A 15,777-nucleotide genomic window follows, 5' to 3' on the forward strand; every position below is an offset into this window, starting at 1 on the left:
CTTCCAGTCATCAAAGCGAAGTTAAAACTTGACATGAAAAGATCATTAATGTGATCGCTTTTTCGCAGCGTTACTTTCATTCACTTCTACAATAACATATCAACAATAATAAACAATAAGGCGGGGCCGGTACAAGGCCAATTGCTACTTGCTCGCGGTGGCACTGCATATACAGGATGCAATCAGGCACTTGATTATACTCTCTGAGTACGTGCGAGATATATAATTTGCACAGCTATGTGGCAAACTCAGATTACTCAGATACTGCAGAAAGGTAGGATTATGCACACTCCTAAAGCCCAACCCAGATAGGTAAAATAGTTAGAGGTAGCCTGGAATCATTATCAACAACTCTCTGTTTCGTTACGCTAAACTATGGGACATTGTCTACCTGAGGTGCTCGAGTCACTCGGTTTCAATATGCAGTTCGTGCGAGATAACGAGTCTTCCGAGCCATGGGACAATGACGATTAGTTGGATTCTGTGTGAGCTTCGCGGTAGCATATTAAGAAAGAGCCATGTTCAAGGGCAATACGCTCCGGATAAGATGCAGGCAAGAGCCCCATCAGCCAATAACAACTGCGCCGCCTCCGCCCTGCGATTCGTCGAAAATCAATTCGGACTACCCCGTTAGGCAGTAAGGGACGCTACGCGTGCAAGGGTGGGGCGCTGCAAAAGAAGGCATCCTGCAGGCAGTATTCAGGAGCCGGCTGCTTGCAGTGATTCAGGGAGAAATGAGCGGAACCACCCCGGTCTCCATAATCCACGACCAGCTCGGAACTAGCCGAGTCACTTTGAGGTGTTTGGCAGATCAGACCCTGCGTTAAACGCTTTGCTTATGCCAACGCGTTCACTAATTTAGTTTACTAAGTAAGCCTAAATAAATCCTAAGAAGTTATATCTGCCCCTGGAAGTACTCAACTGTGGGTGCCTCTTTACAATATTCAGCTTTCGCCTTATCGAAGTGCTTGTCAGGCACATCGCGGTGCACAATATGATAGGTTACCCGATTTCTATTGCATGCCAAACTTGGAGAAGAAGGATTCCAATCTCCGGTTTCGAAATGTGGAAAGTTTTAACGTTTCTGACCCTAGTGGAGTACCAATTTTTGAAAACTTCACACAACAAAAGTTCTCAATAAAAATTTGGAGAGTCCTCTTTTTTTACACATTCCACTATCTTCGTACTGATCTGAATGATCTGTGCGATTTGAGGTCATTTAGCAAACCTTGGGTTTACTGATGGTTTCTTTCATTCGTTTTTCTCGTCTGCCTCCTGAGAGCTTTTCTTGGATACCGACAATGCACTTGTTGAACCTCTGTTAGCAAAAGTAGATATAAGAGAATAAGGATACGTTATGCTCCGAAAGCTTGAAACCAAGATAGATTACTTCATCGTCCGGAGCTTCAAACTATACTTAAACGTAAACGTGTGTATGCATTGTTAAAATCCCCTTTCAGGCTTTTAGAATGCATTCGTTTCATTAAACATTGAAAGCCAATGCCACGTAAAAGTCGGCTTTTCCAAATTTTCCACCTACGTTGAAAGGGAAACACAATGAAGCGCAAGCCTACCATTTAGTCTAGATTCAATGCATTCACATCAATGATACACAAGTAAAGAACAGATACTAGTCCATTCGCTATCTATGAAATGGGTGTTCTATCTCTATCTGTGTTCAGTCATGCTCGTCATCTGCCCTATTGCATTTGGAGAAGGGTTGTCTGTTGCATCATGGTGTTTAACCGTACAAATCAGATATTCCCCCACCCCTGTCAAGATGACAGCTAGAATGGCATTATTCTCTGCCTGGGAGATAATCTGCTGGATCTATACTAGGAACGTTTATTTCAGAAGGGACGAAATCAAGAAACTGGATTAAGTATTCAGTTTCTTGGTATTCCTTCCATTTATAGTCATGTGTCAAGAACTGAGCATATCGGAACCATAACATATCTCCCACGTGAAAACAGTAGCGACATTTCTTAAGACCTATTCTCACTTGCACTGCTTCGAGAATTTTCTTCCGTTTTTGCTTTAAATATCGTCCTACGAAGTTTTTCTGCACCTGGTATTCGCCAGCAACTGCTCAATATGTGATGCAATTGGATACAGTCGAAATTTCCCGCTGGCATTCCAAATTCAATACAAATGGGTCGTGTGAAGCTTTCTTTCTTTATCTGACTGAACCACGCAGAACCTGCGAGAAGAGATTGGCGTGGGACACAACCGAAACTTGTTCAATCTGCAGTGCAGAACTTACCGCGACAAGAAAAGGATATGGTCGAGACCCAGCGCGATACAAGCAGCAGTTTTTGTAGAAACGCGGCCGTGATTCTGCACACTCGCTCCGGTCGCTTCCGCAACAGCGTCAGTCTTCACGACTTTTGGCAAGACCATGCATTACACATTCGATTGTGCTGCTCATCTCCGAATCAACGGAGCGAAAGTCGTAGTATATACCGTAGTACATATATGTAGCATCAAACTCTACTTGGTCATATAGCCCACTGAAGAGCGGGGTCATGTCGGTGTTCTATGATAGTGAAGAAGCAACTAAGTGAAGCAATGTTGCCAGTTCGAAATGATCGGACAACTACCAGAGGAAACGAGAAACAAGTGAATCTCTGACTTAATTATTCCTCAAAACGCCTGAAGGCGACATATTTGACCAAATTCAGGCACGATCATAAAAATGGGAGGTTCGAGGACTTCTCCTAGATTCTCTCCTCGTCTCTTCAATGGATTCTCAACCTTAAAGAACATCGAGCATCACTGTCTGTGGCTGTAATCTTTTCACAATGTGCTCGTTGAAGGCTCACTACATCGTCTCTTCCTAGATGAGTTATTTATGTAAGAGGATTTTGTCGCTAGCTTAACATTCCATTGAAGTTCTGCTGTGAACTTATAGGAAGAATATAGAAAATTATAGTTAGTCCGATTAAGAAAATTGGGAAGAAACCCTTTATTTGAACGAATTATCCAAGAGTGTTTTGTTGGATATCGGTTTAGGAGAAATTGTTTTTTCTGGCTTCACGGAGCCTTTTTGCTCAAATCACATAATCCGAACTCATCGCAGACCCCACTTCGGCACTTCTCCCCATTTTTGCAGCCGCCTAATCCAGCTTTGAAGACGACATCACCATCCTTGAGGGGACTGAAAGAAAACAGAGTTGGTAACTTCTTCTAACAAAGCTGCACTCACGATTTTTCATACTTATCGTTTGGATTTATTATTACTATTTTCTAAAATCGTACAAAGTAATTAAAGTACAGTTTGTGTGAGATTTTGATTACCGTCGTTCACAATATTTTGCATAACAGCGAAAAAAAAATCATAAATCATAAGAGTTTCATCTGTTTATAATGAAGTGGAAAGGTAAGACAGACAAGCATTCTCTTAAACAGTCAACTAAACGAAAAGGCAAATTGAACAGCGAGTCTGAAAATTTCCTTCCTATTTCCAAATAAATCCAAAATCTTACTCAATGCTCTCAAATTCGGAGGATTTGAGTTAATACGAGTAATAACTCACTCCCTATTGATCAGGCAAACTGCTCTATATTTTCTCAGATCTCCATTTCTGCAAATTATATCTGCACATCCAATTTTAGAAATGGCTGTTCTCATTAGCTGGAAAAAATCTCTTATTATCTCCCACACTGATGTGTGCAGTACAGATAAGCTGAGCTAAACGTACATTCAAATACTCATACAAATTGCTGTCCTTGTTCTTGTACACAACTTGTTTGTCGGTAATAGCATCATCACTAACAGCAAAATCACGGATCTTCTCACTCCATTCCCAAATAGCTGAGAACAGTTCAGGGTCGTCGAAGTCGATATCAATGCTAAAAAAATCTTTTATTCAGCCAATGAATTTTCACCTAAATTTACTTTTCTTTGAGTATTACTAAAGATGATCAGCTCGCATCTCTTCGTCTGTCCAGAACCATTCTTTTACCCCGTAAAAACTGGTCTTTAACTTCGTCGACGAACTTTTGAAGTTAAATCTATAGCTACTTTCTCTACTGTCTTTGATTCACGGTCATTCCATAAAATGTTAAAAAGCTAGAAGCTAGGATGTTTTTAGCATTCTGAAACTAGAACCAATATCTAAGGTACCCAAGGTGATAATATTCTAGCAGTATATTTCGGTGGGATTCAGCTCAAATGCACGCTTTTGTATATTATCACTGTTTATGGTTACAGTTTATTATTCTAGTGTATATTTAATTTTTGTTTCGAATCCTACCTACAACATATGCCAGGCGTTCTGCAGATATAGAGAAAGATGAAAAGGAGAAAGTTATAATCAGAACACACAGAAAACATAGGGTGCTTATACAGCCGGTCTTTAAGGTGGGTATAAACGTACTGGTAGAATAAGGCTGCCGTTCCATTTGGACCGGTAGGAGTGTTCGTTGAACACGACTTATCCAACAGAGCGAAAGCCTTCTTTTCAAGGTTGCAGCTGTACTCCTAAATTCAACGCCATTTTGTCTCACATCTTCAAGTTGATCTTTCTTTTAATGTATTTTCCCCTATACTGAGGCAACAAGGAAATTCTTCACCTCACCCAGAGCCTTCAACATAAGCGCTTAAAGAACATGTTCAACTGTCAACTTTAACAGCTGAAAGAATAAACATTGCTATGATTTTTTTCTGTTGATTGTGAAATAAGTAGCATAATCACACATTTGATGCATAGTCGGGTCAAAACGACCTGAAAATTGCTGTATTCACTTAAGCTGCTGAAGCGCCGGAGTAGAGTGAGCGGCTGGCCTCAACCACCAGATCATTCTGACACCACCATACTCCCTTGTTTTAGCGTTTCTCATATCCCCCAGTTTCTCACACATCAAATATTTCATCCAGTACCAACTTACTAATTTATTCATAGTTTTTGCTCGCGGGAACTTTTTTCCATATCCTTTTCCATTCCACGGTCCATTTAGTTCAGTTCCTCTTAACAGTTTATAGCGGTGATCGTTGATGGATTGGACGACGTAGTCGTCAATGTATTCCACATCATATGTGCCGCCTTTACATAGCGGTTTCACCGGAGTATTACCTGAAATCAACGGTGGAAATGAATTGTGTAGATTAAGTGCGATTCCCCTATTGCGAAGGACTACGCAGTACTAACCGACGTCTTGAGGCAGAGTAGTGGGAAGAACTAGTGCCTGAAATATCTGAGTTGTACCGATAAAATGAGCAGCTATGGAGAAACCGACAACTCTACCCCAACAGCGATGGAGAAGATGATGAGCATGACTGAATGCAAATAACGATGGCACTCCTCTTTTATAGAGATCGGATATGAGATTCGAGTGCGAAAATTGATTGCTCGCACATATGGTCTTTTATGAATTAATATTTGCTTTTGGCATTCGCATCAATGATTTTGGCCTATATCTTCAATAGTCAGTGTGCGCTCCATTGTGTTTCTTCATTTTACGTGGCTGAAAAATCTAAAAAACGCTGACTTCTATGTGGCGTTGGCTGTCGATTGTTTGATCGAACGATGCGTTCGTAACTGGAAATTCGAGGATAGAAATTCACGTAAAGTTCAAAATGTACAATGCGATGCGTTTTAATATGACTTGTTGTATTATTTCACTTCTTAAAGCTGGAATTGGTTTTGATGATTCTAACAACGTTTGGCGTTAACTTTTTTGAAACACCGGCACGCATATGGTCTGTATTTGAGAATGCGTCATATCGGATTCAGTGAACCAATGAACACCGAGATTTCTACTTGTTAGATTCCGTGTTTGATCTAAGGAATTTATACAGAAGCTGAAACGTAAACATTGGTTCAGACTAAGCAAAATGCACAGAACATGATGCTTGCTTGACAAAGTCCACACTCCTGTTGCGAAAAGCAAGCGTTCTATTGTAATTTACGCCTGTAACCACCGTAAGAGTTCTTCACATTTCACAGCGAAGGAATATATGAGACCGAAAATTTGCTAAAATTGATGTCCTCCCATTAAGAACAACCGGCAGCATTGGTACGACGAAAGACGAAAGGAAAAAAACTAATCCAGAAGAGGTTTTACTACGCTTAAGGAGTGTGGGAAAACCAATAAAAGAGATATTTTTATCCGCATACTGTGGGATCTCAGACCCTGCAGAGTGACTAAAGTTGAAGAAGAGATTACTCAAAATGGTTTGAGTACATCTGTGAGTGTATATTAATACAACATATAAGTGAAACAACGGAGTAACCTCGCTAGTTACTGTAACATTTTAATATTTCTCGTTCTTTTCTGACTTTTTTTTGGTGTCAAAGCGTCTTGGGTCTTACATGGGGAAACTTCAACTTCAGGAGACAAACTAGAGACTTTGCTACAAACACTGAACAATTATGACTTCGATGGTTCCCTAACGGGTTCTGTGGATTTTTGCACCCAACTAAAGGCATCACCCCACAAATCTGGGGTGGCACTGGTTTCAGCCGGGTAATGCCTAACGGGGTCGTAGATTGTGTTGAAGATGGTGATTCCGTTCATCTCTCCATGTACCAGTGTAAACGGACGACACCGGAGCGCTATTTCTTAAAGGCATCACCCCACGAATCTGAGGTGGTGCAGATTTCAGGTGGAGTATTCGTATACAGGATGGGAGACTACGGAGAGGGAGGTGATTCCGTCCATTTCTTGCTAATTGCCTTAAAAAAACGGCCCGGAAGGTGCAGCGCCGCACCAGACTGGCGCGCTCGAATCGAACCTCTTGTACAAAATGGTGCGCCAAAACGAATGAAGCCGTATCTTTCGGGCCGTTTTTTACGGCAATTAGGAAGAAATGGACGGAATCACCCCCCTCTCCGTAGTCTCCCATCCTGTATACGAATACTCCACCTGAAATCTGCACCACCTCAGATTCGTGGGCTGATGCCTTTAAGACGGTTTCTGTTGCAATGTGCAACCATTGCCCCTCGCCCCGCCTGCGATTCGTCCGAATGGGTTTTCGACGAATCGCAGGTGGGACGGGAGGCAGTGGTTGCGCTTTGCAACAGAAACGTCACCCATTTACCCTGATACAGGGAGAGATAAACGGAATCACCCTCTTCCACACAATCTGTGACTCTGTATAGGCATTACCCGGCTGAAACCCGTACCAGATTCGTAGGGTGATGCCCTTAATCTTCTTTATTTCCAAGATTAAGCGCCCCTACGATGTCACGTAGTTAGTCAAGTTAGGATAACATAATCGGGTCAAAACGACATGAAGGACGGAAAGTTTCGTAAGTGGCTGCGCTCAAAGCGGTGCGGAGGAGAGAGCGGTTGGGATCGTGTAAGGATCCTCGCTACTGTCACCCATCTCTGCAGTTTGCCATGGTCCCATCTCGATTCCAAACGCTGTCCCTACCATACCGCTTCGAGCGCAGCCGCTTACGCGACTGTCCGTGCTTCATGTCGGTTGGACACAACTTACATGTTGTTAGAAGTCACTGTAGTCATTGTACAGATTACACAGGTTTTAAAAGTACATTACAACAAAACTGACGAGTTCGCATGTCTACACGAAAGGGTATTGCTGGCATTGTCTTGTGTCTTAGGTCACGCTACGAATCATTCAAAGCAAATTTGCCTTGATTCTCGAGCTGTACTTCTGCGGGAAACCATAGATTCCCCATATCATATCCAACGTCGACGTACAATTATCATTTACCTATCTGGAATGTTTTCAAATTGGATACATCCATCTCGAAAAAAGCATTCTTTAGAAACCTTTTGGAAAGTTAACAACGTCATCTTGAAACGAATGTTCGAGAGGGTTCTTTCGCTAACACGCTTACCCCGTCGCTCTCAAGCTGCCGATTTCATCATCTTCTGCGATACAGTTGCTATCGCTTCGCTGAGGCGGTGTCATCCCAGTACGCCATCATTTCAGTGAATTTATGAAGGATATTCGGATTCAGGATGATGTACTCGGATAAAGCCATTTTTTTCATTTATTGCTTGCTGGCATTTGAGATTAAATTCTAATAGGCTGTGCATAGGGCCCTGAGGCATGGGTACAGGTATGGGGTCCCGAGGAATTCTAATAGGCTGTGTATGGGGCCCAGAAACGCCTCCAGCGCAAGATGTCTTTGATTTGACACGTCCCTCAACGTAACTCGATCAGTTCCAGATCGCACATAATCAATAGTGGCCAAATTGCTTTGGGGCTTCTTCAGACCATCCTCCTTTCTTCCTTCCTGCTGAGTATGTGCACATTCCGAAGAATTACCAAAACTAGACATGTAATGGAAATTTACTGAACGTCGATCAATATGCGCGAGTGTTGATAGACAAGCAAGATAACTACCACCTAATCAATTTAAAACTACAAATCCAATTATCCATAAACCATTCGATTTGAAATAGAGTGTATTGGTAATGTTAGCCAACATAGGGGGAAAAACAAAATGTGCGTCGAGAACTAAATGAAAAAGAAGGTGCACAGTAGTGCGGAAGATACTGATTCAAAATAGACCAAGTATGCCAGTTTTTCCTACATATGACGAGTGCGAAGAAGACTTTTAGGTACTTCTTTTTCAATATCACGAGACACATGTGCCATAGATCCCCACGTAATTCGTAACTCAAGAAGATTTCATTTGAGGAAAGATTTCCATGGTTCTTGGTTTCAGTAGAAGAGTCGACATCGAGTTTTTTTCAACCGCGTGATTACGATATCCCATTCATATCCCTGATACTAACACTGACATATATCCCTCTGCTTACCTTTTTTTCTTTCCAGATGGGATACACGTCACGCCCGTACTGTCGAACACATTCAATGCAGATAGCACATGTTGCTTTTTATTCGAGATTGATTAGAGATGCCGGGGCCCGCACGTCCAGTAAAGACGAGCCATCTAAGTATCTAAGTAAATAAGTATCCTTCCATTATTTCATTCCTAAAGAAATAGCTAATAACATAGCATTAAATGTCTTCTAGACCTCCGTTAGGAATGATTAACAAAAATGAACGCTTATCCATTACTTATGACTTTAAACAGTTCGTGGGAATTTTTGAGCTATAAGACTGTCCCAAATGCAGTTCCTTAACACAGTCCAAACACCGACATTTAAAGACATCATCCCACGAGTCTGGCGTGGTATGGATTTTTGTTGGAGTATACCTATATCGGGTCGTAGATTATGAATACAGGGGTGGTTCCGCTCATCTCTCCCTGCATCACTGTAAATAGACGGCTCCGGAACGTTGTTTCTTACGACCTCCTCTCTTGCAGCGAGCCACCCTTCCCCCCTCCCCCGCCTGCGATTCGTCGAGTGAAATTAATTGCCTGTCGGGGCGCCCGAATGGATTTTCAACGAATTGCAGAAAATTCATACCACGCCAGATTCGAGAGGTGATGCCATTAATCACACTTCACTCGTCGCAGGTAACAATCTAAGAAGACGAGGGTTCACTAGACAGTCCTATCGGTGAGACTGGTCAGTTTGTTTTTCTGTTTGGAGTCTAAGGATGTGCACCTAGAACGAGGGGCGATTGGCATGGAGAGAGGAGATGTTCCGCTGAATATTAGCATCAAAAATCTCGAACGATCTTCGGACTTTTGATGATGATGCGGTTGTCAGGCGATAAATAAAGTCTCACCGCGCCTCGTTGGCAAAACAAAACATAAATCCAGTACATAATGCCGTAATTTCAGGAAGGCTTGTTGAGCAGCAAAATTAGCGTTTCTATAACAAAAAAAAAGATTGTCGAGGAGTTTAATATTCTCGAGCAAAATGATTTTGTACACGTATATGTATGCAAGAACCTTGTGTTACCCCACAGAAGATCTTTTTAACCCTCCTCTCTGGCACCATACATCCCATAGGTGGATTTCGAAGTCGAGTGTGTGGTTTTCTTTTTCATGTGATTTCTGAAGCGTTTGTTAAAAGTGTACCAGATGTGTAGATACATCTGTTTACGGTCCAATGAATCTAACGCGAAAGTTTCCTAACCTGTGTGCCCCCTAAAACCTATCGATGCTATAAATTTAAATGAAAACAGAAAAAAAACGAAGAGATTCTCCTGAATTCTACGATGAAGAAACCACTGAACTCTTTGAAATTTATCAAGTCTGAGCTAAAACAAGTATAAATATAATATGATAACTAGTACGGAAAGGTGGAGCATGTATTGGAGAAGGGCATTCAAATTCAATGACAACGATACGGTAAAGGTAGAATCCTAATGAGTGGAAGTTCAAGAACTGCCACACTGATGACTGCTGAACGGACTAGTTCATCCTCTCATTAATGAAGTTTTTAACGTCACGAAGCTCCTGAAAAAAAGATGAATGATATCTATAACGAAACGGCAGTGAACGAAAGGTAGTGTTCGTCCCACCTCTGCATAACTGTGTGTGGTTATGGCTATATTTAGTTCCTGCTCTTGAATGACCTAGTGACATGGCATCTCCGGGGAGAACAATGCACCAATCCTAACGTTAGAGTTCTTCACAAAAAGAGTCCTTAAAATAATTTGGAAGAGGATTAGGTGAAGAATAGCCAGGAAATAGGCCGGGCCAACATTCGCTACACACAGTTCCTGGACTCACTAAAGAATTAATGGGATAAACGAAGCTTCGCCTTAGTTTCTTCACCTTGAAGGAAAAACAAAATGGTAACGAAGCTCTTGACCAGCCGAGCAGCTCCTCCACTAATCACTTATCAGCTACATGATGCATTTTACTTCTTCATTATGAAAACAATCGATTTGGAATGCCCGTTTCGACACAAGGACCAAATCTGACCGATTCTTTCAAAAATTCCTGCAAGGATAAATAGTATCCCTTATAGAACAAAAAGCAAGCACATGCACTCAGTGGCTAGTAGAGACTTGCCGATTCCCCCAAAAATATTATAAAACCAAAAAGCTGCAGTAGGTCAAAACAGAAACGTACACCAGGTAGTTTATCACGTTGAATGAGGAACAACTCAATCCAACAATACCCCCAAGTCTGTGATAATAAGTCAAACCAGCAAAGAGAGCAAGAGCCTCGCCCATGAAAAATCCACCAGGACTTTTTTTCTGCTGGTATTCCATTCGCAATCTAAAGAAACCACTATGACTGAATACCTTTTTAAAGTGGTACAAGTGAAAATTAAGGCAACGTATCGTAAAATTTTCAATGTACTTGCATTTCTTGAAGACGTTGGGGCGAGTTGAGAAAGTTCCGTAAAGCATGAATTTTGTAATCCATTTTTTCAGGGACGAAACAGGGAGAGAAAGCCAATTGCGTTAAATTTGACACAGTACGCAAAAATACCCCTAGTGAAGCTGAGTGCTGGTGTCCCATATGAAGATGTATCTTCTATGGATGTTTTGTGGATAAGATCTGGCCTCACGTTGCAAAATTGAGTCGTGTATTAGTTAAGTGATGTTTTATTCCTTCTTTCACCTTTCTCTTATCTTTTTGCCCTCCTTATGCGCACAGGGGAAAATCACAGGTATTATATGTGTTCCCTTTTATTTTTGTGCAATACATTGTGATATTTATGTGATACGATTCCCAGCTACCTTCCAACAAGTCAGAGGTCTAATAAAATTACTTTCAACTTTCCATTATGTACATGTATGTATGTGTATATTTTCAGTGTATTATCTTAGCACGAATAAGAGTTCGCATTACCGATTGTTACACTTTTTCGGATATTTGCTAGGAGATTTAAGGTTTCGAAATACGTGTGCATGTTTAAATCTTCTATCTTTCAATTGCAGTAATAAAGTAAATGTAAATGACTTTGCATTTGACACTTATCATGATTGGTTGCACTTGTTCAGAAGTGTTCAGATCAATAGAAGCACTAATGTAAGGAACAGTTCGGAATTCGGAAATACAGTTCGGAGGCTCGGAAAAATTGTTCGGAAATTTGCTTGCAATTAAGTGTCCTTAAATGGTGATCAACACACTACGCGGAAACTGCAAACAGAAAAATAGACTGCCAAGTCCCACCGATGGGCGGAACTGGTGGAACACCACGTTCTTAGAAATTCCCACCCCAAGGCGAATGAAATTCTCATACTGGCAGTATTGATGTCTGGAAGGGGCTGAGGAACTGCAACAAATTTATAGCTTTTTATGAGTGTTATGAATGACGTAAACCCATTAGTAGTAGATAAGCACTCACCTTTGTTATAATCAGTGATAGATTTCTCGTGGAAATCCAGAAATGCATCTGATGCCTCGCCGTTGAAGGTATTCCTATAAAAACATATTACCAAAATAGTGAGTAATAAAACCAGCTCCTTTATTTAGCTGCTTTATTTGGTCTTTCCTTTTCTAATGGAAGACAAAATATTGTAAAATATAAAATAACACGTACTATACATACACGTACATACATACGTACATATGGACAACCTTGTATCAAATTAAATTAATTATAATAGTAGTGATTAAGCAACGTCTGAAAATTAAGATCTTAGTCGTATACTTTGAACAAATAGGGAACTGTAGACCGAAATAGGACAGAAAGGCAAAAGACACTAATAAATGGACGCCGATGACAATGACAAACCTTTTAAGGAGGAGCAATGATGTCGTTGACTGTTTTTACATTTGACCCATTTTGAATTAATATTCACTAATCACCTTCTGTGTGCTTTTATCTTCATGTACTGTTCTTGACTTGCATTGTATTTTTCCTCTTGTGTGAACTAAACTTAACAACACAACAACGTAAGTTTTACGTTTATTGGATGACAGACAGTTAACTTGTTCGCATATCAACATTCGTACGTATTGATCTGAATCCAGAGAATGTTGTGTCTATTTTGAGTACTTCTTTGAAATGTGCACATGCTCACCACAGGAGATATTTAATGGCAGCATACCACGAACCTGAGGTGGTGCGGGTTTCAGGTAGAGTATATGAATGTGAGTGCCTATTTACAATATTCATGTTGTCAAAGCACTTGCCAGGCGTATCGCGATGCACAATATGATAGATTACCAGTTTTCTATTGCATGCCAAACAGGGAGAACAGAGATCCCGACCTCCGGCTTCAAAATGTAGGAAGTTTTAACGTTTCTGAGCCGAGCTGAATAACAGTTTTTGAGAAGATGACGCAAAATCGAAAGTTCTCAATAAAAATTTGGAGAATCTTCTTTTTTGCACATTCCACTGTTTTTCGTACTGACCTGAATGATCTGCGCGATTTTAGGTTTATTTATTCAGGAATTTAGGTTTTAGCAAATCTTCGGGTCACTACGGGATTCCTTTCCCTCGTTCTCATTTCTGATTCAGCGATAATAAGAAAATTTCGGGATTGTTTCGAACCAACTCAACTGAAGATCTCTCGAAGATTTGCTCGATATTCCCGAATGCTTCCAAAATCTACTTGTGAGTCTCATCTATGTTGTCACCATATACCACAGAAGCGATACCACCAATTTTCTCTGTCATTATTAAAATAGTTTTCACGTCTCTACTCCATTTACCCTTGAAAGTTTGTCGTTAAAATGATTATACTGTCTGTTTTTTTGTAAATGGTTTCTTTCAGCTCTTCTCCTCTGCTTTATGCTACATAGTGTTTCGTTAAATGTTTGAAAATGAAGATTCTTATTACTATACACCTGAGAACTTCAGTGCTGCTTAGTTCTTTTTGGAATCAGCAACATAATTTCAGTTCTGATTTCGCTTTCTTTCCATGTTCGACTGTTTTTGACGCTTAAAATTTCCAATTAATTTCGAAGTAGAATTCCATTGATCCCTGCACTCGTTCTCACAACTCATCATTCACCCATCTGAGAAAGGAGGTGAAGAAGACCCACTTACGCTATCTTTGTTAGCAACAGTAGGTATAAGAGAATAAGGATACGTTATGCTACAAAGGCTTGAAACCTAGAGAGATTACTTCACCGTCCCGAACTTCGCACAGTACTTAACTTAACAGTTCTCAAAATTGGCACAATTGGCTTTCTCTCCCTGTTTCGTCCCTGAAAAAATGGAATACACAACACAAAATTCATGCTTTACGGAACTTTCTCAACTCACCCCAACGTCTTCAAGAAATGCAAGTATATTGAAAATTTTACGATACGTTGCCTTAATTTTCACTTGTACCACTTTAAAAAGGTATTCAGTCATAGTGGTTTCTTTAGATTGCGAATGGAATACCAGCAGAAAAAATAGTTCCTGGTGGATTTTTCATGGGCGAGGCTCTTGCTCTCTATGCTGGTTTGACTTATTATCACAGACTTGGGGGTATTGTTGGACTGAGTTCGTTCCTCATTCAACGTGATAAACTACCTGGTGTACGTTTCTGTTATTGACCTACTGCAGCTTTTTGGTTTTACTAATATTTTTGGGTGGAGTCCTAAGAAAGCATCGGCAATGTCTCTACTAGCCACTGAGTGCATGTGCTTGCTTTTTGTTCTATAAGGGATACTATTTATCCTTGCAGGAATTTTTGAAAGAATCGGTCAGATTTGGTCTTTGTGTCGAAACGGGCATTCCAAATCGATTGTTTTCATAATGAAGAAGTAAAATGCATCATGTAGCTGATAAGTGATTAGTGGAGGAGCTGCTCGGCTGGTCAAGAGCTTCGTTACCATTTTGTTTTTCCTTCAAGGTGAAGAAACTAAGGCGAAGCTTCGTTTATCCCATTAATTCTTTAGTGAGTCCAGGAACTGTGTGTAGCGAATGTTGGCCCGGCCTATTTCCTGGCTATTCTTCACCTAATCCTCTTCCAAATTATTTTAAGGACTCTTTTTGTGAAGAACTCTAACGTTAGGATTGGTGCATTGTTCTCCCCGTAGATGCCATGTCACTAGGTCATTCAAGAGCAGGAACTAAATATAGCCATAACCACACACAGTTATGCAGAGGTGGGACGAACACTACCTTTCGTTCACTGCCATTTCGTTATAGATATCGTTCATCTCTTTTTCAGGAGCTTCGTGACGTTAAAAACTTCATTAATGAGAGGATGAACTAGTCCGTTAAACAGTCATCAGTGTGGCAGTTCTTGAACTGCCACTCATTAGGATTCTACCTTTACCGTATCGTTGACATTGAATTTGAATGCCCTTCTCCAATACATGCTCCACCTTTCCGTACTAGTTATCATATTATATTTATACTTGTTTTAGCTCAGACTTGATAAACTTCAAAGAGTTCAGTGGTTTTTTCATCGTAGAATTCAGGAGAATCTCTTCGTTTTTTTCTGTGTTTTCATTTAAATTTGTAGCATCGATAGGTTTTAGGGGGCACACAGGTTAGGAAACTTTCGCGTTAGATTCATTGGAACGTAAACAGATGTATCTACACATCTGGTACACTTTTAACAAACGCTTCAGAAATCACATGAAAAAGAAAACCACACACTCGACTTCGAAATCCACCTATGGGATGTATGGTGCCAGAGAGGAGGGTTAAAAAGATCTTCTGTGGGGTAACACAAGGTTCTTGCATACATATACGTGTACAAAATCATTTTGCTCGAGAATATTAAACTCCTTGACAATCTTTTTTTTGTTATAGAAAAGCTAATTTTGCTGCTCAACAAGCCTTCCTAAAATTACGACATTATGTACTGGATTTATGTTTTGTTTTGCCAACGAGGCGCGGTGAGACTTTATTAATCGCCTGACAACCGCATCATCATCAAAAGTCCGAAGATCGTTCGAGATTTTTGATGCTAATATTCAGCGGAACATCTCCTCTCTCCATGCCAGTCGCCCCTCGTTCTAGGTGCACATCCTTAGACTCCAAACAGAAAAAACAAACTGACCAGTCTCACCGATAGGACTGTCTAGTG

The 15,777-nt window shown here is 40.6% G+C and overlaps 1 protein-coding gene across 1 annotated transcript; it reads right to left on the reverse strand.

Moving 5' to 3' along the window:
• Positions 1–3,033: 3,033 nt before the first annotated feature.
• On the reverse strand, positions 3,034–5,275 carry RB195_004509 (uncharacterized protein; the record flags this gene model as incomplete). The annotated part of the gene is made up of 7 exons (XM_064182382.1): positions 3,034–3,157; positions 3,536–3,633; positions 3,701–3,851; positions 4,379–4,482; positions 4,890–5,074; positions 5,150–5,186; positions 5,246–5,275. 7 exons carry the CDS (start codon positions 5,273–5,275, stop codon positions 3,034–3,036), a joined length of 729 nt encoding a protein of 242 aa, XP_064033649.1.
• Between the last annotated feature and the right edge of the window lie 10,502 nt (positions 5,276–15,777).

Source organism: Necator americanus, chromosome I, assembly GCF_031761385.1.
Source record: "Necator americanus strain Aroian chromosome I, whole genome shotgun sequence".
In the NCBI taxonomy this organism is placed as follows: domain Eukaryota; kingdom Metazoa; phylum Nematoda; class Chromadorea; order Rhabditida; family Ancylostomatidae; genus Necator; species Necator americanus.